This window comes from Coregonus clupeaformis, chromosome 30, assembly GCF_020615455.1.
Source record: "Coregonus clupeaformis isolate EN_2021a chromosome 30, ASM2061545v1, whole genome shotgun sequence".
Classification (NCBI taxonomy): Eukaryota; Metazoa; Chordata; class Actinopteri; order Salmoniformes; family Salmonidae; genus Coregonus; species Coregonus clupeaformis.
Genome location: NC_059221.1, coordinates 49,229,041 through 49,254,931, shown reverse-complemented (window position 1 = coordinate 49,254,931; position 25,891 = coordinate 49,229,041). Strand labels below are relative to the sequence as shown.

Here is a 25,891-nt window from a genome sequence, read left to right as displayed (position 1 = left end):
AACAAACTACCGTTATTTATTGTTATTATGGGGTTGTACTTATTTCTTGAGAAATATAAATATCGCACATATGTGAAGTGTATTATCGCCTACTCACAAGCAACAGCACTTTCCGTGTCAGCCCAGCTCGCGAGTCCCCAGGATGAAAACAATAACAGCAAATCCCAGTCCCCATTATGTAAGCACACCTCACTTACCGTCAAAATAATGTGGAAAACCGTTCCGCAATCGACACGGCAAGCCCGCTTTCCTGTGGTCTCCTTTGCGGTGAATTGTATGTACTATAACCAAGTAGCAGTAGCTAGCTACATGTTTCTTTCCCGACGTCTGATCATGGACGACAGCACGGAGACGGACCCAGCATGGGCCGTGCCCCACCGACGGTCTGTGGACTCCCAGCCGGGATCCAGCGCTCCTTCGCGGCGGACTGTGTCGCTCCCTTCCGCTCCCCTTTCAGTCTCGCGTCTGACAAATGTCAGCTGTAAAATCTTGTTCTCTATCCGAGGTTGCAATATGTCATCTGTTAAATTTCATAGCATTGGTGGATAAACTCCGTTAATTTCCACCGAACAGTTATTAGATGATTCCACCGAACAGTTATTAGATGTGTCAGTCCGCAGTAAAGAAAGCGCTCCTCTTCTCTTAATTATTTAGAAGAGCCCATATCCGCTGCACTGTTTCCGCTCCTGTGGCAGCAACAGTGAGTACGTTCCCAGTTTTGTATCACCTCTCCTGGGTGACAGGCCGAAACGGTGCCAGCATATCGAGATATTGACTCAAAACTATCCCAAAAAATCAAGCCTTGAATCGCGTTTAAGAACTTTATAAAAAGCTATGTCTGGTGCGCGGCATAACGTTGTTTTGACCAGTGGCATCAGTCAGTATACGAGCATAGTGAACCAGTAGCACTATGAGGCAGCAGGGGCAAGATGTTAGCAGATGGTAGAGAGATGGATGGAGGGATTTGTCAATCTCACTTTTATAATCCCTGTAGCAAAACAAAGGAGCCAGTCAGATGTTTTTCCAACAATATCAGGCTTCTGGGTCAGGATAAAAAAATATGCACCACAAATGGTTAATAAACTCATTTTTATTTCAGTGTATTCCAATATATTTTTCAACAAAATGTATGTACACAATTCACAGTAAACATACGGCGTTATTGTCAAAAATATATACAAAACATGTTTACATTTTTACATCAGTAGACTACTGTTTAAGCAAGCCTGTGGAACAGGGAGTAACTGACTAGGGTGTTTTTCAATCTGACCCCTGGAGATGTGTAGATGTAGGCTACATCTAGTATTCCTATGGTATATATGACTTCCTATACATCATACAGTCTAGTAGTATTTCTATGGTATAGGTCAGGACATCAGTGTTTCATTGCTGCCACTCCCAAAAATATGATTTTGCTGCTACTCCTAAAAAAACATTATTTAAATATGTAGAAAAGCTCATGGAGCTATATATTTTTTAAATAAGATCATCTTTGTGAACCAAAAAAAATCACAAAAATAAAAACTAGACAGTCAGGGAGAATCAACAATTCCCAAAATATCATGCCATGGGGCCCTCATTGATTTAGTTATAATGTTTGAGTCACTCAGATAGCATAAGAACACGGCATAAGCCACGGCATAATGTGTAGAATTGCAGGAAACGCGTTTTTAAACGGAACATTTTTCTCTAAGCCCCATGACAAAATGTGTAGAATTGCAGGAAAGGCGTTTTTAAACGGAACATTTTTCTCTAAGCCCCATGACAAAATGTGTAGAATTGCAGGAAACGCGTTTTTAAACGGAACATTTCTCTAAGCCCCATGACAAAATGTGTAGAATTGCAGGAAACGCGTTTTTAAACGGAACATTTTTCTCTAAGCCCCATGACAAAATGTGTAGAATTGCAGGAAACTAGCTTTAAAACACCAAAATGTCTCTGCTAATTTTCGGTCGGAGACCACGCCATTGGCCACACCCACTACACTAACTTTGCCACTGCTGCTGAAAAAAATATTTTGGGAAACACTGCATCTTATACCATCAATTCTGTCTCATAATACACATCATATAGGACCTGATAGGCCATTATACAGAGCAGTATAGGAGGACCTGACAGGCCATTATATAGTGCAGTATAGGAGGACCTGATAGGCCATTATACAGTGCAGTATAGGAGGACCTGACAGGCCATTATACAGAGCAGTATAGGAGGACCTGACAGGCCATTATACAGAGCAGTATAGGAGGACCTGACAGGCCATTATACAGAGCAGTATAGGAGGACCTGACAGGCCATTATACAGAGCAGTATAGGAGGACCTGACAGGCCATTATACAGTGCAGTACAGGAGGACCTGATAGGCCATTATACAGTGCAGTACAGGAGGACCTGACAGGCCATTATACAGAGCAGTATAGGAGGACCTGACAGGCCATTATACAGAGCAGTATAGGAGGACCTGACAGGCCATTATACAGTGCAGTATAGGAGGACCTGACAGGCCATTATACAGAGCAGTATAGGAGGACCTGACAGGCCATTATACAGTGCAGTACAGGAGGACCTGACAGGCCATTATACAGAGCAGTATAGGAGGACCTGACAGGCCATTATACAGTGCAGTATAGGAGGACCTGACAGGCCATTATACAGAGCAGTATAGGAGGACCTGACAGGCCATTATACAGAGCAGTATAGGAGGACCTGACAGGCCATTATACAGTGCAGTATAGGAGGACCTGACAGGCCATTATACAGAGCAGTATAGGAGGACCTGACAGGCCATTATACAGTGCAGTATAGGAGGACCTGATAGGCCATTATACAGAGCAGTATAGGAGGACCTGACAGGCCATTATACAGTGCAGTATAGGAGGACCTGACAGGCCATTATACAGAGCAGTATAGGAGGACCTGATAGGCCATTATACAGAGCAGTATAGGAGGACCTGAAAGGCCATTATACAGTGCAGTACGTGTTGATGAGGTGTCGTACCATCTCAGTGTTTCCACTGGCCTGGTAGATGATTGACAGGTTGAAGGCTATCTCTCTACGCAGGTCTACCTGGTCAGCCTCAATACCCTGTAGGAGAGATGAGGAAGACATGAGGTGTGTGTGCGTTTCTCTATGTGGATGTGTGCATACAAGCTTCTATACATGTCTGTGGTATATACCTCTAGTGTAGGAGGAGGGAAGCTGAGAGCCTTGTGGTAATAGTGAATGGAGAGGTGTGTCTGTCTGTGGTATATACCTCTAGTGTAGGAGGAGGGAAGCTGAGAGCCTTGTGGTAATAGTGAATGGAGAGGTGTACGAGGCCCATCTGCTGTAGGGCCCGTCCCAGGTTGTACATGCTCTCCTGGCAGTGCCCGCGCTGCTCCACGTAACGCCACAGAAACGAGAAGCCCTGCCACAACACACACAGACACACACGTTATGACACAACACACACAGGGTTTACATACACACGACACAGACATAGGGTTACACGCTTACAAAGGGGTCACTGTATGACTTTCTAACAGGCTTTATAGCACATTTAAAAGTGGTTCTAACTAATCCCACACGAGCACATATAATCCTATAGGTTCTATACAGTTCTATCTATGGGACAGAATAGGAGTCTGACCTGCAGTATCAGTGGGTGGCGTTTAACCACAAACTTCTGAGACGCCATGTGGAAGAAGGTGAGGCCAACACACAGACTGTACAGAGGTTCATCTGGCTTAGCCCTGAACGCCTGAATATACTGACCTAGAGACAGAGACACAGAGAGAGAGAGAGAGAGAGAGAGACACAGAGAGAGAGACAGAGAGAGACACAGAGAGAGAGAGAGAGAGAGAGAGAGAGAGAGAGAGAGAGAGAGAGAGAGAGAGAGAGAGAGAGACAGAGAGAGACACAGAGAGAGAGAGAGAGAGAGACACAGAGAGAGACACAGAGAGAGAGAGAGAGAGAGAGAGAGAGAGACACAGAGAGAGACACAAGAGAGAGAGAGAGAGAGAGAGAGAGAGAGAGAGAGAGAGAGAGAGAGAGACACAGAGAGAGAGAGAGAGAGAGAGAGACAGAGAGAGAGAGAGAGACAGAGAGAGAGAGAGGAAGAAGTACAGAGGAAAACAAAGAGAGAGATAAAGGATGAGAGAGGTAAACAGAGAGAAAGAGAGAGTGGAAAGAGAGATCAATTCCTACTTGGATTCCACATTAACCTGGATGTGAATAAACTATTCCCCTGGCTAGAAGGCCATAGTTGTATGTAGCAGGTATCTGTAGCCGGTATCTGTAGCAGGTATCTGTAGCCGGTATCTGTAGCAGGTATCTGTAGCCGGTATCTGTGTGGTCGTACCGAGTGCGTGTTTAAAGCTGCCAGACACCAGTGCGTTGTGTCCACTGAGCACACACAGGGCGTGGTTGTCCGGGTTCTTCATCATCAGACGCAGACAGAACCGATGGTGACGCACATCCTGGGAGTGAAGGGTCACCTGGTGGGAGATTGACAGGGAGAATGAGTGAGCTGGTGTGTGTGTGTGTGTCCGTGTGTGTGTGTGGTGCGTGTGTGTGTGAAGGATCACCTGGTTGAATATGTTCCACAGCATGGGCCACTCCTTCTTCTCCATCAGCGTCAGCCTACAGACAGATGGATGGAGGTTAGAGGTCAATATGGACCACACACACACATAGAAAAGCGCACACACTAAAATATGCCCTGGTACACACACCTGACCTAACACACACTGAGTGTCTAATAAGAGTCTATGATTGTCTCTGACTATGAGGAAACTGCTACAGCTCCATATGTTTCTCACTATATCTTTGTAAAGTCAGTAGGACCGCCAGTCTGACCTGATGTAGTCGTAGGCCTTGCGGTAGTTATGGTCCAGGAAAGCAGCCGACAGACCAAAGAACTCCAGCTCTTTCCTCTTCACCTAAACAACAAATTACTGTACCGTACATTTCATGTATAAAGCGCTAATAATACATTTATAAAGAGACAACAATAAATTAGTCATTTTTCAAATACAAACATTTTCTCTATAATGAATGATTTCTTGATTTGAATGACAGGAAGTGAAAGTGGTTCCTGTTTACCTTGACGTCATAGAAGGAGTAGAACTCCAGAGAAGAGTCCACCAGCAGCTCTGCCTCTTTAAAACGCTTCACCTCACACAGCGTTTCCACACACCTCACCAACAGAAGCCACCAGTCCTCACGAGACAACACACTGGTCTTACCTGGGGAGGGAGGGAGGGAGGGAGATGGAAGAGAGAGAGAGAGAGAGAGAGAGAGAGAGAGATCGTCTCTCTTAACCACTCAGTATATTTCTAAAATGTGATCAATCAGATGAGTCTTACCACTGATGTCCTGGTAGGCAGCCTCCTGGTCATCGATGTCTGACACCATGTCCTTGGACACCTTGACCAGACGCAGGTGTCTGACCCCAGACCACCTGCTGGCTCTGACACACACCTGGGCCCGTGTCATAGCCACCTGGATGATGAAACACAGTAGGAACAATATCACTGTGTCTGTCTGTCTGTCTGTCTGTGTGTGTGTGTGTGTGTGTTAGAAGCCTACCTTCAGCAACATAGCCAGCATGGTGAGCATGGTATCCAGGTAGTCATCTAGTCGGCCTTGGGAACGCAGGAGAGTAGAGCGGTGCAGCAGCAGCTTCAACTCCTGGACAGTACACACACACACACACACACACACACACACACACACACGGGATCATAAAAACACACATAGGGACAACACCCTGCCACCCTGCCACCCTCCCCTCCCTCCACCTACCTGCTGTGCTGCGGAGGCGTCCTGTGCCAGTGTGTCTGGGTCGTACATGGGCTCCAGGGCCTTGAGGGCGCAGAGAGGTCGACCCAGCTGCTGCTGCAGAGTGGACAGAGACAGCCTGGCCTCCAGGTGAAGAGGAGCCATCTCTACCACCTTAATGTAACTCTTCACTGCTATCTCCATGTGGCCCAGTGCCTTCAGACACTCTGGGGGAGACATGGAGACACACATCACATTATAATAAACACTTTGGGAACACTCACAAGTAGAATGCATTACGATGATGGAGTTATAATGCATTACGATGATGGAGTTATAATGCATTACGATGATGGAGTTATAATGCATTACGATGATGGAGTTATAATGCATTACGATGATGGAGTTATAATGCATTATGATGATGGAGTTATAATGCATTATGATGATGGAGTTATAATGCATTATGATGATGGAGTTATAATGCATTATGATGATGGAGTTATAATGCATTACGATGATGGAGTTATAATGCATTACGATGATGGAGTTATAATGCATTACGATGATGGAGTTATAATGCATTACGATGATGGAGTTATAATGCATTACGATGATGGAGTTATAATGCATTACGATGATGGAGTTATAATGCATTACGATGATGGAGTTATAATGCATTATGATGATGGAGTTATAATGCATTACGATGATGGAGTTATAATGCATTACGATGATGGAGTTATAATGCATTATGATGATGGAGTTATAATGCATTATGATGGAGTTATAATGCATTATGTTGATGGAGTTATAATGCATTACGATGATGGAGTTATAATGCATTACGATGATGGAGTTATAATGCATTATGATGATGGAGTTATAATGCATTACGATGATGGAGTTATAATGCATTACGATGATGGAGTTATAATGCATTACGATGATGGAGTTATAATGCATTATGATGATGGAGTTATAATGCATTACGATGATGGAGTTATAATGCATTACGATGATGGAGTTATAATGCATTACGATGATGGAGTTATAATGCATTACGATGATGGAGTTATAATGCATTACGATGATGGAGTTATAATGCATTACGATGATGGAGTTATAATGCATTATGATGATGGAGTTATAATGCATTATGATGAGTTATAATGAATTATAAGACTTGTCATGAGGCCCCTTTTATGTCTCATAATCATCTGATAATGATGGGGACCAAATAACAGGCGGTTAGAGACAGCTGACAGTGTGTGTCCCTACCAGCATGTCGGAGCCAGACAACAGCCAGGTTGTATCTCTCAGAGCAGACCAGGGCAGAGAGGAGAGGCAGGGCTGAGTTGTACTCTCCCTCGTCCAGGAAGGCCTCAGCCACGTCCAGGTACAGATCACCCAGCTCCTCTGGGCACTGCTCCATCAGAGACGTCAACATGGACTGGGGAACAGGGAGGATGATGGAATGGCCATTTATACATTCAGAGACACAACGATTAGAAGGTGTGATATTTGGTAGGAGTCTATGTGAGACACAAACTTCTCTGAGAATGTGATCGTTCCCAAAGCAGATAGATACGTTGTGTGGTACTCACATCCAGAGGTCTGTAGACATGCTGGTGGATCAGACAGACCATGAGTTTCACTCTGATGTCCACTGGTACATTATCTGGAACTAGCACCTTTCTAACCTCCCCTGGAGATGGAGAGAGGGGGAGAGACGGGGAGAGAGAGATGGGGAGGAGCGAGGGGGAGGAGGGAGCGAGAGAGATGGGGAGAGATAGGGGAAGGGGAGAGAGGGGGAGGAGGGGGAGAGATAGGGGGAGGGGAGAGAGAGAGAGGATGAGGGTGAGGAAGAGAGAGGCATCAGAGAGTTCTGCATAGAAATGTTACTGGCTCTCCACACTGACAACTCATAAAAAACCAACACTTCATAAAGAAGTCCTAGATCCAGACAGTAGGACAGACCTCTAGACTTCATAAAGAAGTCCTAGATCCAGACAGTAGGACAGACCTCTAGACTTCATAAAGAAGTCCTAGATCCAGACAGTAGGACAGACCTCTAGACTTCATAAAGAAGTCCTAGATCCAGACAGTAGGACAGACCTCTAGACTTCATAAAGAAGTCCTAGATCCAGACAGTAGGACAGACCTCTAGACTTCATAAAGAAGTCCTAGATCCAGACAGTAGGACAGACCTCTAGACTTCATAAAGAAGTCCTAGATCCAGACAGTAGGACAGTAGGACAGACCTCTAGACTTCATAAAGAAGTCCTAGATCCAGACAGTAGGACAGACCTCTAGACTTCATAAAGAAGTCCTAGATCCAGACAGTAGGACAGTAGGACAGACCTCTAGACTTCATAAAGAAGTCCTAGATCCAGACAGTAGGACAGACCTCTAGACTTCATAAAGAAGTCCTAGATCCAGACGGTAGGACAGTAGGACAGACCTCTAGACTCCTCTGTTGTCTGTGTTTTCATCTCCTCCTCCTGCTCTTGGTTCTCCTCCTCTGCTTCCATCTTCTCCTCCTCCTGCTCTGGGTTCTCCTCTGCTTCCATCTTCTCCTGCTCCTCCTTTCCCTCCTCCTCCTGCTCCTCTGGGTTCTCCTCCTCTGCAAGGTCTGGTTTAGGTTCTCCTCTCTCCAGGACGATCCCACAGAACTGGACTAGAACCTGAGGAGGGAAAACACTGGTCACACACGTCTATGAAACTAACATTTACATTACATTTTAGTCATTTAGCAGACGCTCTTATCCAGAGCGACTTACAGTTAGTGAATACATATTTCTTTTATACTGGCCCCCCGTGGGAATCGAACCCACAACCCTGGCGTTGCAAACGCCATGCTCTATCAACTGAGCTACATCCCACACACACAAACAGCTACCTGAAGGGCCTTGCCGTGCTGGTGGTTGGCTATGTAGAGCTCAGCGGCCATGTTGATGCTCTCGTCTGTCACCAGCTCTGGGTGTCTCCTCAGGGCCTCCTCCATCACCCCCATGGCTGACAGCAGGTCACTACTCTCATAGTAGCTTCTGGAGAGAGAACACACACATCACCGTTACACACTGAACCTAACACACACACACACACATCACCATTACACACTGAACCTAACACACATCACCATTACACACTGAGCCTAACACACATCACCATTACACACTGAACCTAACACACATCACCATCACACACTGAACCTAACACACATCGCCATTACACACTGAACCTAACACGCATTACTGTTACACACATCACCATTACACACTGAACCTAACACACATCACCATTACACACTGAACCTAACACAGATCACCATTACACACTGAACCTAACACGCATTACTGTTACACACATCACCATTACACACTGAACCTAACACACATCACCATTACACACTGAACCTAACACACATCACCATTACACACTGAACCTAACACGCATTACTGTTACACACATCACCATTACACACTGAACCTAACACACATCACCATTACACACTGAACCTAACACACATCACCATTACACACTGAACCTAACACACATCACTGTTACACACTGAACCTAACACACATCACCATTACACACTGAACCTAACACACATCACCATTACACACTGAACCTAACACACATCACCATTACACACTGAACCTAACACGCATTACTGTTACACACATCACCATTACACACTGAACCTAACACACATCACCAGTACACACTGAACCTAACACACATCACCATTACACACTGAACCTAACACACATCACCATTACACACTGAACCTAACACACATCACCATTACACACATCACCATTACACACTAAACCTAACACACACACACACACACATCACCATTACACACTGAACCTAACACACATCACTGTTACACACATCACCATTACACACTAAACCTAACACACACACATCACCATTACACACATCACTGTTACACACTAAACCTAACACAGATCACCAGTACACACTGAACCTAACACACACACACATCACCATTACACACTAAACCTAACACACATCACTGTTACACAAATCACCATTACACACTGAACCTAACACACATCACCATTACACACTGAACCTAACACACATCACCATTACACACTGAACCTAACACACACACACACATCACCGTTACACACTGAACCTAACACACATCACCATTACACACTGAACCTAACACACATCACCATTACACACTGAACCTAACACACATCACCATTACACACTGAGCCTAACACACATCACTGTTACACACTGAGCCTAACACACATCACCATTACACACTGAACCTAACACACATCACCATTACACACTGAACCTAACACACATCACCATTACACACTGAACCTAACACACATCACTGTTACACACTGAACCTAACACAGATCACCAGTACACACTGAACCATTACACACTGAACCTAACACACATCACCATTACACACTGAACCTAACACACATCACCACTACACACTGAACCTAACACACATCACTGTTACACACTGAACCTAACACAGATCACCAGTACACACTGAACCTAACACACATCACCAGTACACACTGAACCTAACACACATCACCATTACACACTGAACCTAACACACATCACTGTTACACACTGAACCTAACACACATCACCATTACACACTGAACCTAACACACATCACCATTACACACTGAACCTAACACACATCACCATTACACACTGAACCTAACACACATCACTGTTACACACTGAACCTAACACACATCACCAGTACACACTGAACCTAACACACATCACCAGTACACACTGAACCTAACACACATCACCAGTACACACTGAACCTAACACACATCACCATTACACACTGAACCTAACACACATCACCATTACACACTGAGCCTAACACACATCACTGTTACACACTGAACCTAACACACATCACTGTTACACACTGAACCTAACACACATCACCATTACACACTGAACCTAACACACATCACCATTACACACTGAGCCTAACACACATCACTGTTACACACTGAACCTAACACACATCACCAGTACACACTGAACCTAACACACATCACTGTTACACACTGAACCTAACACACATCACCAGTACACACTGAACCTAACACACATCACCATTACACACTGAACCTAACACACATCACCATTACACACTGAACCTAACACACATCACCATTACACACTGAACCTAACACACATCACTGTTACACCCTGAACCTAACACACATCACCATTACACACTGAACCTAACACACATCACCATTACACACTGAGCCTAACACACATCACTGTTACACACTGAACCTAACACACATCACCAGTACACACTGAACCTAACACACATCACCATTACACACTGAACCTAACACACATCACTGTTTACACACTGAACCTAACACACATCACCATTACACACTGAACCTAACACACACACACACACATCACTGTTACACACTGAACCTAACACACATCACCATTACACACTGAACCTAACACACATCACCATTACACTGAACCTAACCCCCCATTGCTTGTGTGTGTGTGTATTGTCTGTGTATATACACATTGTGAATGAGAGTTTGTACGGTATCTGTGTGTGTTTGTGTCTGTGTACACGTGCATGGCGGACTACCCCTCACTTGGCCATGTCTCGCGACAGCTGCATGAAGTGCTCTCCGTCAGTAGGGGGCAGTAGGTTGAGGATACGGCGGTACCCGTCCATGGACTGCTTGTGTTCCCCCACCTGCTCATACAGGCTGGAACGCTCCCACAGGTAGTGCACATTACTGGGGTCATACTTAATGGCTGAGAGGAAAACAGGCAGAGACAGAGAGACAACAACACAATTAGACCCAACCAAATCATCAGGAAACATAAAGAGAATTACACAGTGGCAGAATACCTGACCACTGTGACTGACCCAAACTTAAGGAAAGCTTTGACTATGCACAGACTCAGTGAGCATAGCCTTGCTATTGAGAAAGGCCGCCGTAGGCAGACCTGGCTCTCAAGAGAAGACAGGCTATGTGCACACTGCCCACAAAATGAGGTGGAAACTGAGCTGCACTTCCTAACCTCCTGACAAATGTATGACCATATTAGAAACACATATTTCCCTCAGATTACACACATCCACAAAGAATTTGAAAACAAACCCAATTTTGATAAACTCCCTTATCTACTGGGTGAAATACCACAGTGTGCCATCACAGCCACAATATTTGTGACCTGTTGCCACAAGTAAAGGGCAACCAGTGAAGAACAAACACCATTGTAAATACAACCCATATTTATGTTTATTTATTTTCCCATTTGTACTTTAACTATTTGCACATTGTTACAACACTGTATATAGACATAATGACATTTGAAATGTCTTTACTCTTTTGGAACTTCTGAGTGTAATGTTTACTGTTAATATTTGTTGTTTATTTCATTTTTGTTTACTATCTACTTCACTTGCTTTGGCAATGTTAACATACGTTTCCCATGCCAATAAAGCCCTTAAATTGAAATTGAATTGAGAGAGAGAGATAGAGAGACATAGAGAGAGACACAGCGAGAGAGAGAGAAAGAGAGAGAGAGAAAGAAAGAGAGAAAGAAAGAGAGAGAGAACGAGAGAGAGCAAGAGAGAGAGAGAGCAAGAGAGAGCGAGAGCGAGAGCGAGAGCGAGAGCGAGAGCGAGACAGAAGGAAGAGACGGGGAGAGAGAAATGTCTTAGGAGACAATTATTTCAGTGAGGTTGCCATTGACTGATTGATTGAAATTCTTAGATAATTAATAGTAGCTCCAGCCTGAGACAACATTAGTTGGCCATCAGTAGTTCAGCTAAACACTAGCATGGATAGCAAACAGGCCTAAGTACATGTGAATCAACCACCTCTAACTAGCAGTAAATCAATCAACAACAACAAAACATATTCTAGCAGTTTGAGGTCACAGGTTAGGGGTCAGAGACCAGGGGTTAGAGGTCAGGGGTCACCTCACCTTTGGTGTAGCAGATGATGGCCTGCCTGATGTTGTCCTGCTCCAGAGACATGTCGGCCAGCTTGACCCACTCCTCACAGTCGCTGGGGTTGAGATGGGCAGCGATCAGGCCGAACTGTAGAGACTTCTCCATGTCCCCCTGGTCTTCATAGATCATAGCCAGGGTGGAGAAGGGCTCGTAGGCCAGGGGGGCTGGTGGGAGAACGGTGAATAGAAGGGTTAAGTGGGACTCAATTTAGTCTGCGTTTAACAGGAAGGCCTCCCTCATTGACTTCAATGAGACATCCTGGTTAATATTTTTTTTTTTTAAGACAACTTTGATGAATTCAGATCAGTCAGTAATGCTGCATTCGTGACAAGTCAGAAACTCTCCCAGTTAAAATTAACGTAAGTTATTTGGGTAGAGCTACATATTGGTTGATTCTGATTCCAAGTGGGAAATTCAGATATCATCTTTCTCTGAGTTTTCAGTTTCCTAGTTCCAGCATGTCATGAATACTGCATACGTCTCTACAAGGACTTTTGTGAATTGAGATGGCTACTACAGCAGTGTCTAGTGACAGAGAAATGCCCTGTCAGTCAGTGCTTAGTCTGTTCCTCCTCTGTCCTGGAACACTACCCATCCTGTCTGATGACCTACTCTATCCTGGAACACTACCCACCCTGTCTGAATGATCTCCTCTATCCTGGAACACTACCCACCCTGTCTGAATGATATCCTCTGTCCTGGAATACTACCCATCCTGTCTGATGATCTCCTCTATCCTGGAACACTACCCACCCTGTCTGAATGATCTCCTCTATCCTGGAACACTACCCATCCTGTCTGATGATATCCTCTATCCTGGAACACTACCCACCCTGTCTGATGATCTCCATACACATCAGGACGGCGTCCTCCTTGTCTCCACGGGCGTAACGGATGTTGGCTTCTCCCATGAGGCCCCTCAGGGCCCGGGGCAGCTTGCTGCGGTTACGTTTCTCCTGAACAGCACAGAATCACCATCAATAGACCCATATCAACAAACACTGCAGCATGACCAAGTGTAACAGAGGTGGTTCAGTGAACCAGGCTCAAATGGTGACCAGCCTAACTTTGCCTGAGACTAGCCATAATTCGACTATCGTCAAACTATGGCTAGCATTGCGTTAGCTCCCTGATCTAATGTCAAGGCTCAGCGGGCTAAGAGTCTAGTGAACCCTGTTAGAATGATGACAGTCTAGTGAACCGATGTTAGAATGATGACAGTCTAGTGAACCCTGTTAGAATGATGACAGTCTAGTGAACCCTGTTAGAATGATGACAGTCTAGTGAACCCTGTTAGAATGACGACAGGCCTTTATCTAATTTTCACCTTCATCATCTTCTTGTTCTCTCGGTTAAGCTCCATTTCCAGGGCGAAGACATCCCCAGCCGAGGGGCCCTCCTCCTCTCCTTTAACTTCAACCTTCCTCTCCTCCTCATCATCCTCCTCCTCTTCTTCTTCTTCATAATCATCATCGTTGTCTTCTTCTTCATCCTCCTCTTCCTCAGTCTGTTCAGCCTCTGTTCCCTCCCCCATCATCGAGGCAAAGGCCTTCTGGACAGAGGGGCTGACTCCTTCCTCTGGATCCGCTGGCAGGGACAGAAGAGGTGGATAATTGGCATACAACAATGACTTGACTGGAATTGCTTAAGAAGACATGAATAGTGCCTAGGCTTTAGCTCAGCGGGCTAATACAAGCTTGTGGCAAGCAGAATATGTGTGTTCCAAACCCATGCAGTCACACATGACTGAACAAGTGGAGACACGCACCTGCGGGACGTTTTTTTGAACATTTTCTCGGACTGCGGCCGTGGGAAGTGCTGGGGAGTGTGTCATCTGGTCCAATCTCTTCCTCTGAACGCCCCTCGTTCGATACCTGCGAGAATAGATCCGAGATTAAATGTTCTCAACACAGGCATTCGTGAAAGGCGTTCCAGTAGCACATATTATGTCCTTGCGAGCTCCAAAACTTTTACACACGTTTTATCTTTAACGTAAATACAGCATGCAGAGAGAATGGAGGTTCCACATACCTTCAATTTAGCTTTTCGTTCCTCTCTCTGTATTTCAAACTCCTCGAATGAAATCCTTCCCTCCAGGTAGTCAATGAGCTCTGAGCTGAACCCCGACATCTCACCGACTAACTAAAACGATTTATGGTGGTTAAATAAACGTAAAACAATGTTGATAACGCTCATCGTAAACATTTAATTTTGACAACACGAGTGGCACTGGCGACAGTTAATTACGTATTTTAAAAACGACGGAAGTTCTTCTTCGACGCTTCGGAAGGTAGATTTGCAAATCGTTACACACCGACACCTATCGATTAATGCATGAACCACGAAAATACTGATCAACAAACAGAGACAAATACACACATAAAGTATCTGATAAAGATAATACATTGTAACATTATTCGTAAATTCGTTTTTTGTTGTGGTTGTGTTCAGACAATTCATATTCCATAACGTCAGGTGGCGCTGTTCTATATCATATCGTTAGAGAAATCCCAGTCCGTTCGCTTCTTCCATCGTCACGGATGTTATGGCGGATTACAACAAGCACAGCAGCAAGCGGCTCTCCGATGATGGAGGTGATACTAGTACATCTTTAGAGGCAATGTGTCGCTGTCTTGTCGAAATAAGACTAGAAGTATAACATTACCTCGACCTCCTGTAACTAATACAACATTCCCATGCTCATCGTGTCCGTTCGTGGATGGGGCTTCGGCCTGTCCCCATTCAGCTAGTTAGCTAGCTAGCAGCCATTGATGTAACGTTAGCAGGCTTCCAATGTAGCTAGCTAGCTAGATAGCTAGCTGGTTTAATTAGCTAGCTAGCTTTAAACGAGATCGCTAGGTTAGCCATTGCAGCTGCTTATGTATGATGGAGTAATGTTTACTATTATCTTTGAAATAATTTTGTCGGTAAACACAACTAATATAGGCTTCACTTGGCATGCAGCCAATTTCATAAGAATATCAACTTAGCTAAGACAGAAAATGGAGAGAATGCAACATGCGTTGAATGTTACAAGTCTTAAACATGATATGCAATAAACTATAACATGCACATATGCTATGTGACAAATTGCAATAGTGTTAAAATAACTAGCTATATTTATGATCAAAAGACCGACCATAACCACAACAATAGTGGGAGTGTTTGGTCCATGGACACACCAACTTCCCAAACAGGTTCAGCCATTTACATTTTAGTCATTTAGCAGACGCTCTTATCCAGAGCGCCTTAGTTAGTGAGTGCATACATTTTTCATACTTGCCCCCCGTGGGAAACGAACCCACAACTCTGGCATTGCAACCGCCATGCTCTACCAAGTGAGCTACAGGAGGGCCATAGAATTAGGAATTCATTTAATAGGATCTCTATGGGTTCACCCACCTGCCGGTAACCCAGAAACCACTCCCAGGTAACAGTAGCTCATCCTTGGTTTTCCCAGGCAACAGTTGCTCACCTTGGTAAGTTGTTTCGCCTCCAGCAGGACCGGAGGAGAAGGGAGGCAGTGTGAAAACTAAGACTGTCTCTTCCAGCACTGGAGGAGGGGGGAAACGCTCGGCCCAGGAGGTCAGCCCTGGCCCGGGGAAGGAGTCCACCTCGAGCCATCCGGTACCCCCAGCCCCCAAAGTCTCCAAGATAGGGTTTGGTCTGATCAGCCAGCCTATAAAGAAGCCTGCGCCCATCTCCATTAAGCTGGGTGCTAGTGTGAGTACCATTAGGGGGGGGGGGGTTGGTGTGTGTGTGACATCTATCTCAGTGTGTGTGGTTGACAGACGTGTGTATCTCTCTCTGTCTCCATTTTAGAAACCCAAAGAGCCTGTACCGGTACCTGCCAAGAAACCAGCGCTGGCCTCGGTTTTCAATGTTGACTCTGATGATGTGAGTTAAGACGTCAGCATGCTTCAGTTCGGCTGGCGCTAGCCGAACCGAACGAGTGTGTACGCATACTCCCTTAAAAAATGATAGAAAAGCGACAGTATTACTGTTTGTCCATTTTGAGACACTGTAGCCAGTATACGCTTCCTCAAAATAGTCAGAATACAAATTAAAAAACGTAAGAAATGTCATACATTTTGACGATTTTGCTGAGGAGATCTTAGTCGCGCCATTTTAAATCTAACTAAGATATCTGGTGCAGTATTTTTTAAAGAAAACATTTGCATGAAAACAGGTAATCTCTCATTGAATGACAACAAATACTTTACTAAAGAATCCCTACTGTTGGCCAATCACAGACGAAGAGGCGTAGACTTCTGCTCCGAACATCGGCTTGCCTCTAGAAAAGAAATGTGTGTACCCGAACAACCGAAAAACCCTTCACCGAAATCCAAAACGGAACAAAAACGTCATAAAATATCGTCACAATATATGCACAAACTGTTTTGGTTGGGAAGCATGCAGACACCTTTACACACACACACACACAACGATATCCCAATAGATTAGTAGGTTACGCTAACAAAACTCTCATATGCTGTGAAACACCCATGCTAATACCAGTGCTATAACAACAGATCTGTAATAGCAGCTGTTTTCTCTGCTGCTCTGACAGAGTGATGAAGAGATGCCTGCAGAAGCCAAGATGAGGATGAAGAACATTGGCAGGTAAGAAGAAGCACAAGATTTGAATAATCTCCAAAATAGTTTTTACAATATCTCAAGTATTCAACCTAGTGTGCTTCTCTGAAATGGCACGCTATTGCCTATTAGTGAACTAATATGGACCACTTTGGAGAGAGCTCTGGACAAAAGTAGGGCATTATATATGGAATAGGTTTCCATTGTGGGTGTATTTGAACCAGGCACGATGACCACGTGTTTGCATGGGTCATTTGAGTGCGGACCTACTACCAATGAATGTGATGTTTTCATTTTGGTCGACACACCTGTTCTGACCGCAGTGGTTTCAATAACCTTTTAGGTCCACTACCTCACATAACTCGCTCTACGTTTACCACAGGGAGACGCCCACGTCAGCAGGCCCCAACTCCTTCAACAAGGGGAAGCAGGGATTCTCCGACCACCAGAAGCTCTGGGAGAGGAAGCTCAAGTCACAGACGGACACTGACCAATAGGGCTCCACCTTATTGGTTATTAGTCACAGTAGGACCAGCAGGGCTCGACCTTACTGGGTTGCTATGACAACAGTCAAACTGCACACCATGTTTGCGTTTGTGTGGAATGATGTCACCTTGATTGAGTTTTTTTTTTTTTCATTTGTCTATTGACGATGGTGTAAAAAAATGTACATACCGCAATGTAATGATGGCGAGACATTCGGGCTATCAAGCATATTTTTTCTTTTGTTTTAAACGTATAGTTTGTGTGTGTGTGTGTGTGTGTGTGTTTTTATATAGTGGACCGGAGTGGGTGTAGGTAAGAGCAATTAGGACACATTTTGGGAAAGGGAACTTCAAGACAACTAAATAATAGTTTGTGTCTCATCTAGGAATATCACTTTATAACTGTCCTAACTGGGTTTTCAACCCTTGCCTTTCCCTCATTTATGCACCGTCTGTAATACCTTTACGGAGTGATCAGACAGGAACCATTTCTCCTGTGCCTGGGGTTGACATGTATTAATATTAATATTAGGACAATAAACTTACATTCAATTCTGAAATGAAATGTCTGTTTTAATGATATTTATGCAAAAAAAAGCAATTGAACCACGATGCAAATACCAGTGTATCATGCATTCTTCAGATGCATAAATAATGTAAAGTCTCAATGACAATCTTGATGACGTTACTGGGTATGAGAAGAGATGGGGACGCTATCATACACAGCCTTTCAAAATGGAAAGACAACACTATCATACACAGCCTTTCAAAATGGAAAGACAACACTATCATACACAGCCTTTCAAAATGGAAAGACAACACTATCATACACAGCCTTTCAAAATGGAAAGACAACACTATCATACACAGCCTTTCAAAATGGAAAGACAACACTATCATACACAGCCTTTCAAAATGGAAAGACAACACTATCATACACAGCCTTTCAAAATGGAAAGACAACACTATCATACACAGCCTTTCAAAATGGAAAGACATGAGGCCAGTGTTTTTTCCTTCACATAAGGAAACAAATTCTTCAGCTATCAACAGCTGTCTTTCACTGTAGCTTATGCGAATATATTACGTCCTTCTCTGTATTGTAGTTTGTTTGTTGACAGTTCTTTGTGATTAATTAAATAATATACCTTCTGGGTATATGTGTTAGCTAGGAAACAAACAGAAGCAAACGAAACAGGGACGGAACCTACCTGAATTTGTTAATTAGAAACTTGTTTTTCCGTTTGCAAAACGTTTTGCTATGGTGTGCGTTAAGGATTCTGATCTTTCACCCAATTATTGTCAAAAAAGCTGATCTGAAAAAAGAATACACCCAGAATCTGCATTGACTGCTATTTACCAGGAACCACTGAACTGTCATTGAGCATGGCACCAGCAGGGGGCAGTGTTTCTAGCCACATCCGTTACCAGGTTCCAGGAGGTAAAAACAACACATTCTTAGAAGCAACAACCATGAAACAACAAGTGGCACGCATGAAACCAGTCCCTCTTAAAAAAAAATGTATAGAAGGTGTCAAGTTTCTTGAGAACAGAACATAACGGTTAGACTACACCCCCCCCAAAAAATAAAGTATACAGGGCTGAGTTGCTCTGGATAAGAGCGTCTGCTAAATGACGTAAATGTAATGTAATGTAAATGAGTTTTCCAAAAGCATCCGTAGCACTAACATCATCTTCCTCTATTTAGTTTCAATGGAATTAAGATGATCTTAGTGCTACAATGCTTTTGGGAAACCCAGCCCAGGTGTTGAGAACTTAAAACGCCTACAAAACAGTCCCTCTGTCCTGGGTGTCTGAGAGTGTCCGTGTGTCTGTCCCAGTCCCACTCTGAGCTGGCATGGCCTTGTGAAGGGCTCTCCAGAACCGTGATCCAGAGTTGGATCTAGTTATCATCCTTCCTTGGTCTTGGGGAGTCCAGTATAGAGCAGGCAGGACTCTGATGGCCCTCCGAACCACCGGGGGCAGCGGAGAGGCTGGAGACACCAGGCCCAGGGTGTGGGACAGAGGTAGAGATAGAGGCCTGCTGTTGGTGGGGTTGGGACTGCTAGGCCTGGGGTTGGGGCTGCTGGTGCTAGGGCTGGTCCAGATGAGGATGAGCCTGAGGTGTGCGTCCTGCTGTAAGGCTCTGATGCCTGTTTCCAGTTCAAACAGACAAGTACTGGCCAGGTAGTCAGGACTCAGGATACACACCAGTCTCCTGCTGCTGCAGATCGCCCACACCACATCCTCTGCATATGCTATAGCACAGAACACACACACCAGACATGCATGCATGCACACACAAACACAAACACCACACAGGTGTCATGCTTGGCAGGGTGACATGATATATATGCTGACTGTCGTAATCTGACAGTCAAACTGTGACTCTGTGAACCACACATCCTTCAAAAGACATTTCATTTGAAAGCTTTTCTGCCATCTCTAGGCCAACTGTACATTCAATGTCAATGTTTTACAGTCTACTCTATTCATATGGCCTGCTCAACTATAACCTGATCCTAGATCAGTCAGTTTGTGCAGTATAGCCAACTCCTATGGTCGTTGGCTGGCTCTACAACACAAACTGATCTGGGACCAGACTATGTTGCGTCCTAAATGGCCCTCTTTCTCTATATAGTACACTAAATAGGGAATAGGGTGCCATTTGGGATGCAACCTATAACTCACCTCCGCCCGGCAGCAGGTCTCTCTCTAGCATACAGAGGCGGTAGCCCCACTGCCCCTCCAGAACCCTGGGCAGGAGCACCTCCAGCGGCTCCTCTCTCACTCCTCTTCCTCTTCCTCCTCCTCCTCCTCCCCCCTCCTCAGAGGAAGAGCTGGGCACGTAAGACACAAAGGCATCATACTCCCTGTCATCTACAGGGTCAATACAGGGAAGGAGGGAGAAGAGACATATTCAGGTTACAGGGTCAATACAGGGAAGGAGAGAGAAGAGACATATTCAGGTTACAGGGTCAATACAGGGAAGGAGGGAGAAGAGACATATTCAGGTTACAGGGTCAATACAGGGAAGGAGGGAGAAGAGACATATTCAGGTTACAGGGTCAATACAGGGAAGGAGGGAGAAGAGACATATTCAGGTTACATGGTCAATACAGGGAAGGAGGGAGAAGAGACATATTCAGGTTACATGGTCAATACAGGGAAGGAGGGAGAAGAGACATATTCAGGTTACAGGGTCAATACAGTTTATTGATGAATCATTGAAAATAGGTGTTATTTTTTCAAAAATTGAATAAAAATGTCAGGTTACTTCCTGAATTGAATAATTTCAATTGGAACTGACCCCAACCCTTTTTTAAACACATAATACAACACATCGTACTGCAGTTATGACAGTTAGGACAGTGACAGTTATGACTTCATTTCAAAGGACTGACAACATGGAAATACTTCTTTAGCTTCCTCAGAACACCCAGCCATCTTTCTGTGTGGTTTTGTGGTTCTACTGCGTCAAGTTTCCTGATAGCTAGATGTATCCTGTGTAACTGTCACTTCCACAGCAGTGAGCATGGTGTGGTGTAGATTAGTCTTGATTTAAGGCCTGACTAGATGCTAGATGGCTTTGTGTGTTTGTATGCGTGTGTGTTAGAGTGGGAGGGGAGGAGATAGAAGCCATATCAGCCATTAGATACTTGGTATTTTGTTCCTTTTAGGGGAAACCTCAACTGAAGATTTCCTGTGATTTGTGTTTCTCATATCTTATCAACCAATAGTTTCCACAGTGTCTTTGTGTGTGTGTGAGATGTGTTTCTGACCTGTGGTTGTCTGTTTGTACGGCCGGTAGATTCTGTAGAGAATAGAGATCTCTAGCCAGTAGACGTGCACTGTAATGCCCAGCCCAGCTACAAACAGCAGACACACCACCGGACACCCTATCACCAGAACACGGGAAACTGAAACAACATTACAAATACACATTACAACACATAGGAGCGTTGTTGTCTCAGATAACAGTATGCCAAGATAGGGTTAAGTAAAAATACATTGCTAGTGTTCTCCGAGTATCAGACGAAGTCAGGGTTTTGGGTCCATTCAGTTTTGAATCAGTGAATTCAGGAAATTCAATTCATGCTTTGAAGAATCGGGATAGAAAATATTAGGGCAAAATTACATACTTTTTCTGAATTGAAAAACTGAATGGATCCCACTTGTGGTAGGCTAATCTTGGCACCCAGAACCAAATCAGATGTAATGAGAGACTGGGGCTGCATCCCAATAATCTCTCCTTCCTCTAGATGTGTGAACTTGTTCATTACTCTCCACAAATGTAAAACCATTGGATTGTTCCAGGCAGGGGCCAGAGGGAGTTATCATATAACAGTCATTTCATTTAAAATCCATGAAGGGAAGTGAACAAGTGCACACTTCGGGAGAAAGGAGAGATTATTGGGACGCAGCCCATCAGTAGGCTGCTGGTACCTGCAGGTTTCCTAGTCAGCATGATGGTGGCGCTGCTGTTGCCTACAGAGTTCTGGGCCAGACAGGTGAAGGTGGAGTCCAGGTGTAGCTGGGTCACCTCCGGGATCTGAGCTGTCCTGGTGACCGTGAACTCTAACTCTTCAATACTCCTTTCACTTACCTGCCTGGAGAGGAAACAGAAGGTGGCACTGGCTGTATTCCCTATAAAGTACACTGTGCACTATGTAGGGAATAGGGTGTCATTTGGGATGCAGCCATAGCCTACAGTGATACACATTATTATTTGAATGATAGGTGGGTGCCTGACAAAGAAAAGGTTTCATGAATTAATCATCGTTAATTTTAATACACGAATACAACGTTACATGACGAGCAAAAACAAGAGCTCCAACTCACTGTGCTTCCATCTCCATCAGTTTCATCATGCCTTCATGGTTGCTATGGGAACTGATCCACCACTGGACCACTGGGTCAAAGGTCCTCTGGAACCCAAACTGCACCTCACAGCTCAGAGTATGAGGCTCCCCTGGGGTATAGAGGGTTGATATAAGGACTGGACTCATAAACTGCGTCCCAAATGTAACCCTATTCCCTATATAGTGCACTACCCCATAGGGCTCTGGTCAAAAGTAGTGCACTATATAGGGAATAGGGTGCCATTTAGGACGAACCCATAAACTGGTGAAACACAGGGATCATACTGTATACACCTGCCCTCAGGAAAGGAAACGTTAATGTCATCAAATCTATCAACCTCAGGCTCTGCACTCACCCAGCTCCACGGTCTCCTCGTTGCCATGGGGATAAGTCATCCGTGGAGGGTCTTTGGTGTCAGCTGCTGTGGAGGTAAAAGTGAAATTTACTAGAATGTGTGTGTGTGTGTATGTGTGGTGTGTGTGGGCGTGCGTTCATCTGAACGCTCGTGTGTGTGTGTGTGGGCATGCGTTCATCTGAACACTCGTGTGTGTGTGTGTGTTGGAAGAGCCTGCAGCGACAGTCATCCCGTACTTACGTATGACCGAGACGTTCACAGATCTCCTGACTGTCCAGGGGATCCCGTTGTCTTCATAAGTGTAGTCACAGAAATACACTGTAGCGTCACTCACATGGACAGTACCCAGCCGAAGAATATACCTGTCTTCCACAGAGATATCCCTCTCTTCCTGTTGCTCACATACAGGCCTGGCATCCTGAAGACAAACACATGAGGTAAAACCATTATGAATTAGTTTGCCTGTTTATTCCATGCATGTGTTGACCTGTCACAGGTGAGTAGGTGTGTAACCAGTCACACAGGTAGGGCTTGTACTTGTTTACTAAAGGTTAGGAGTTTGTGTAAAGTCTTAGATGAAGTGGAATGATACCATAATTACATTCTGAAGATAAACACACATCAGGTAAAACCTGCCATCCATCCATCCATCCATGCTGTAGGTGTTTGTAAAAAAAAATAAACATATGTTGGAATAATCACCTTGTACCATGTGACCTCTGTGTTTGAGGCGGGGACCTCTGACCTCTGTGTCTGACATTTGATCCCAGGGCAGGGGATCATGCCACCTTTACCCAGAACCAGAGTGACCCTGCTCTCCTCTGGGTCCCTGCACCCCAGGCTGCCCCTCTCCAACACCTCCACATAGAAGTGGAACACCATACCGCTGTGATAATAACAACACACATTCAAATTCATTTCCACGTGTTTTGAAAGTCAAACACAGGCAAACTGTTCAAAGAAAGAACAGCATTTGTACTGGCTTTGTCTGTGACGGCGCTTTGTTCCTAAAGAGAATTCATGTAATGACGTGGCATGTTTTGGAAAGTTAGACTACTTCACCTCATCCCTCCATTCCACCAAAGCCTCTCTCACTTCTTCCGATCAAAGGGCAGGAAACAGAGAGAGGGGCCTACCCAAACAGAGTCAATACAGGGTACCTACCCTGTGAAACAGATAGAGGGGCCTACCCAAACAATACAGACTACCTACCCAAACAATACAAACTACCTACCCTGTGAAACAGAGAGAGGGGCCTACCCAAACAGGGTCAATACAGGCTACATACCCTGTGAAACAGAGAGAGGGGCCTACCCAAACAATACAGACTACCTACCCTGTGAAACAGAGAGAGGCCTATCCAAACAGAGTCAATACAGGCTACCTACCCTGTGAAATAGCGAGAGGGGCCTACCCAGAGTCAATACAGGCTACCTACCCTGCGAAACAGAGAGGGGCCTACCCAAACAGAGTCAATACAGGCTACCTACCCTGTGAAACAGAAAGAGGGGCCTACCCAAACAATATAGACTACCTACCCAAACAGAGTCAATACAGACTACCTACCCTGTGAAACAGAGAGAGGGGCCTACCCAAACAGAGTCAATACAGACTACCTACCCTGTGAAACAGAGGGGCCTACCCAAATAATACAGACTACCTACCCTGTGAAACACAGAGAGGGGCCTACCTAAACAGAGTCAATACAGACTACCTACCCTGTGAAACAGAGAGAGGGGCCTACCCAAACAATACAGACTACCTACCCTGTGAAACAGAGAGAGGCCTACCCAAACAGACTCAATACAGGCTACCTACCATGTGAAACAGAGAGGGGGCCTACCCAAACAGTCAATACAGGCTACCTACCCTGTGTGGCATGCGTACTTCCCAGAGTCATTTGCAGTAACGGTAGAGAACCAGAGCGCGTTCCCCCGTCCTCTCACAGCCCCGTCGTCTCTGAGGAAATCTCTGTCTCTATTGGTTTCCCCCTCGGCCCTCGACCAATCAGCTTCCTCAGAGCTGGCTGTGATGTTGTAAAGGCGCTCACAGAGACCGGCGGACTGTGGCTTAGTACATTGCATGACAAACCCCTCCCCAGAGAAAGCCTTGTAGCCGTACGTCTCTGTCTCTGAGCCTGGCTTCAAACCTACACGTGTCACACAAGACAGACATCTCTCATTCCACACAGATGTATGTATAATGTAATTAATACTGAAGGCATATGATAGGTCTGTATGCACATAGAATACCTACCTGGTCAAATCTATTAATGTTGTTTTGATAATAAAGATAAGTACCTTCTTTCTTGACCCAGCCACTTTCACAGAAGTATCTCTGCAGAAAACATGTGATGATTGCTAAAGCCAGTGACGGTCCAGTGTGCATCCCTCCGCACCACTTAATTCATTCCAATATCAAACCCACCACTGTGTGTCGTAACTGTCAGAAGGATCTGGGTTTCCTGGAAACAGAAGCTCTTTCACCAATCTAAAACCAGACAAATAGCTCAGTCAGTCCCTTGCTCTCCTAGTAAAAAAGGAGGGACGTATCTGAGCTAGCTTCCTTGAATTCCACTGACCTGTTCTCCAATAACACACTAGTCTGTGCAGCTTGCCTCTTAGATGGTTGGAAACCAATCATATCTGATACAGGTTCCCTTCAGAGATGCACCATGTGATAACATGACCACCAGTTTCCTATATGGCAACATCCATTTCCTGGTTAGATTAAGAGATCTACTTTGCTAGAGTTCACACCATCTGTGG

General features: G+C 44.8%; 3 protein-coding genes across 6 annotated transcripts; 1 reads left to right on the top strand and 2 right to left on the bottom strand.

Moving 5' to 3' along the window:
• Positions 1 to 1,075: 1,075 nt before the first annotated feature.
• gtf3c3 (general transcription factor IIIC, polypeptide 3) lies at positions 1,076 to 15,067 on the bottom strand. The gene is made up of 21 exons (XM_045209628.1): positions 14,856 to 15,067; positions 14,593 to 14,698; positions 14,152 to 14,411; positions 13,657 to 13,780; positions 12,797 to 12,988; positions 11,449 to 11,614; positions 8,664 to 8,811; positions 8,392 to 8,448; positions 8,226 to 8,298; positions 7,369 to 7,469; positions 7,043 to 7,214; positions 5,786 to 5,988; positions 5,570 to 5,671; positions 5,347 to 5,482; positions 5,084 to 5,226; positions 4,838 to 4,920; positions 4,567 to 4,621; positions 4,341 to 4,476; positions 3,630 to 3,754; positions 3,255 to 3,407; positions 1,076 to 3,085 (listed from the first exon to the last, which is right to left on the bottom strand). Exons 1-21 carry the CDS (start codon positions 14,952 to 14,954, stop codon positions 2,963 to 2,965), a joined length of 2,757 nt encoding a protein of 918 aa, XP_045065563.1. The 5' UTR covers positions 14,955 to 15,067; the 3' UTR covers positions 1,076 to 2,962.
• A 204-nt stretch (positions 15,068 to 15,271) lies between these two features.
• On the top strand, positions 15,272 to 18,465 carry LOC121546348 (PEST proteolytic signal-containing nuclear protein). 2 transcript variants are annotated; one of them, XM_041857546.1, is made up of 5 exons: positions 15,272 to 15,418; positions 16,327 to 16,547; positions 16,647 to 16,721; positions 17,395 to 17,447; positions 17,803 to 18,465. In XM_041857546.1, exons 1-5 carry the CDS (start codon positions 15,370 to 15,372, stop codon positions 17,915 to 17,917), a joined length of 513 nt encoding a protein of 170 aa, XP_041713480.1. In that variant the 5' UTR covers positions 15,272 to 15,369; the 3' UTR covers positions 17,918 to 18,465. The 2 variants fall into 2 exon arrangements, with proteins under 2 accessions (XP_041713480.1, XP_041713479.1); XM_041857545.1 differs by having other exon boundaries at positions 16,324 to 16,547.
• LOC121546347 (interleukin-18 receptor accessory protein) lies at positions 18,162 to 25,801 on the bottom strand. Of its 3 annotated transcripts, XM_041857543.2 has the most exons (11): positions 25,705 to 25,765; positions 25,424 to 25,613; positions 24,993 to 25,272; positions 23,826 to 24,009; positions 23,364 to 23,541; positions 23,124 to 23,189; positions 22,748 to 22,877; positions 22,352 to 22,515; positions 21,688 to 21,825; positions 20,597 to 20,785; positions 18,162 to 20,163 (listed from the first exon to the last, which is right to left on the bottom strand). In XM_041857543.2, the coding sequence occupies exons 2-11, from the start codon at positions 25,509 to 25,511 to the stop codon at positions 19,691 to 19,693; spliced, it is 1,890 nt and encodes a 629-aa protein (XP_041713477.2). In that variant the 5' UTR covers positions 25,512 to 25,613; positions 25,705 to 25,765; the 3' UTR covers positions 18,162 to 19,690. The 3 variants fall into 3 exon arrangements, with proteins under 3 accessions (XP_041713477.2, XP_041713478.2, XP_041713476.2); XM_041857544.2 differs by having other exon boundaries at positions 23,124 to 23,186; positions 25,424 to 25,801; XM_041857542.2 differs by having other exon boundaries at positions 25,424 to 25,800.
• Between the last annotated feature and the right edge of the window lie 90 nt (positions 25,802 to 25,891).

Coding starts and splice junctions, on each gene's coding strand:
- gtf3c3 (XM_045209628.1), bottom strand. CDS start 14,954: ATGTCGGGGTTCAGCTCAGAGCTCATTGACTACCTGGAGGGAAGGATT. Junction 7,215..7,368: donor ATGTCTACAGACCTCTGGAT/GTGAGTACCACA, acceptor CCTGTTCCCCAG/TCCATGTTGACGTCTCTGAT. Junction 4,921..5,083: donor ACTCCTTCTATGACGTCAAG/GTAAACAGGAAC, acceptor TTTGTTGTTTAG/GTGAAGAGGAAAGAGCTGGA.
- LOC121546348 (XM_041857545.1), top strand. CDS start 15,370: ATGGCGGATTACAACAAGCACAGCAGCAAGCGGCTCTCCGATGATGGA. Junction 15,419..16,323: donor GCGGCTCTCCGATGATGGAG/GTGATACTAGTA, acceptor TTTCGCCTCCAG/CAGGACCGGAGGAGAAGGGA. Junction 16,548..16,646: donor CCATTAAGCTGGGTGCTAGT/GTGAGTACCATT, acceptor TCTCCATTTTAG/AAACCCAAAGAGCCTGTACC.
- LOC121546347 (XM_041857542.2), bottom strand. CDS start 25,511: ATGCACACTGGACCGTCACTGGCTTTAGCAATCATCACATGTTTTCTG. Junction 25,273..25,423: donor TGGCTGGGTCAAGAAAGAAG/GTACTTATCTTT, acceptor TGACACGTGTAG/GTTTGAAGCCAGGCTCAGAG. Junction 21,826..22,351: donor GCTGACTAGGAAACCTGCAG/GTACCAGCAGCC, acceptor ATGTTGTTTCAG/TTTCCCGTGTTCTGGTGATA.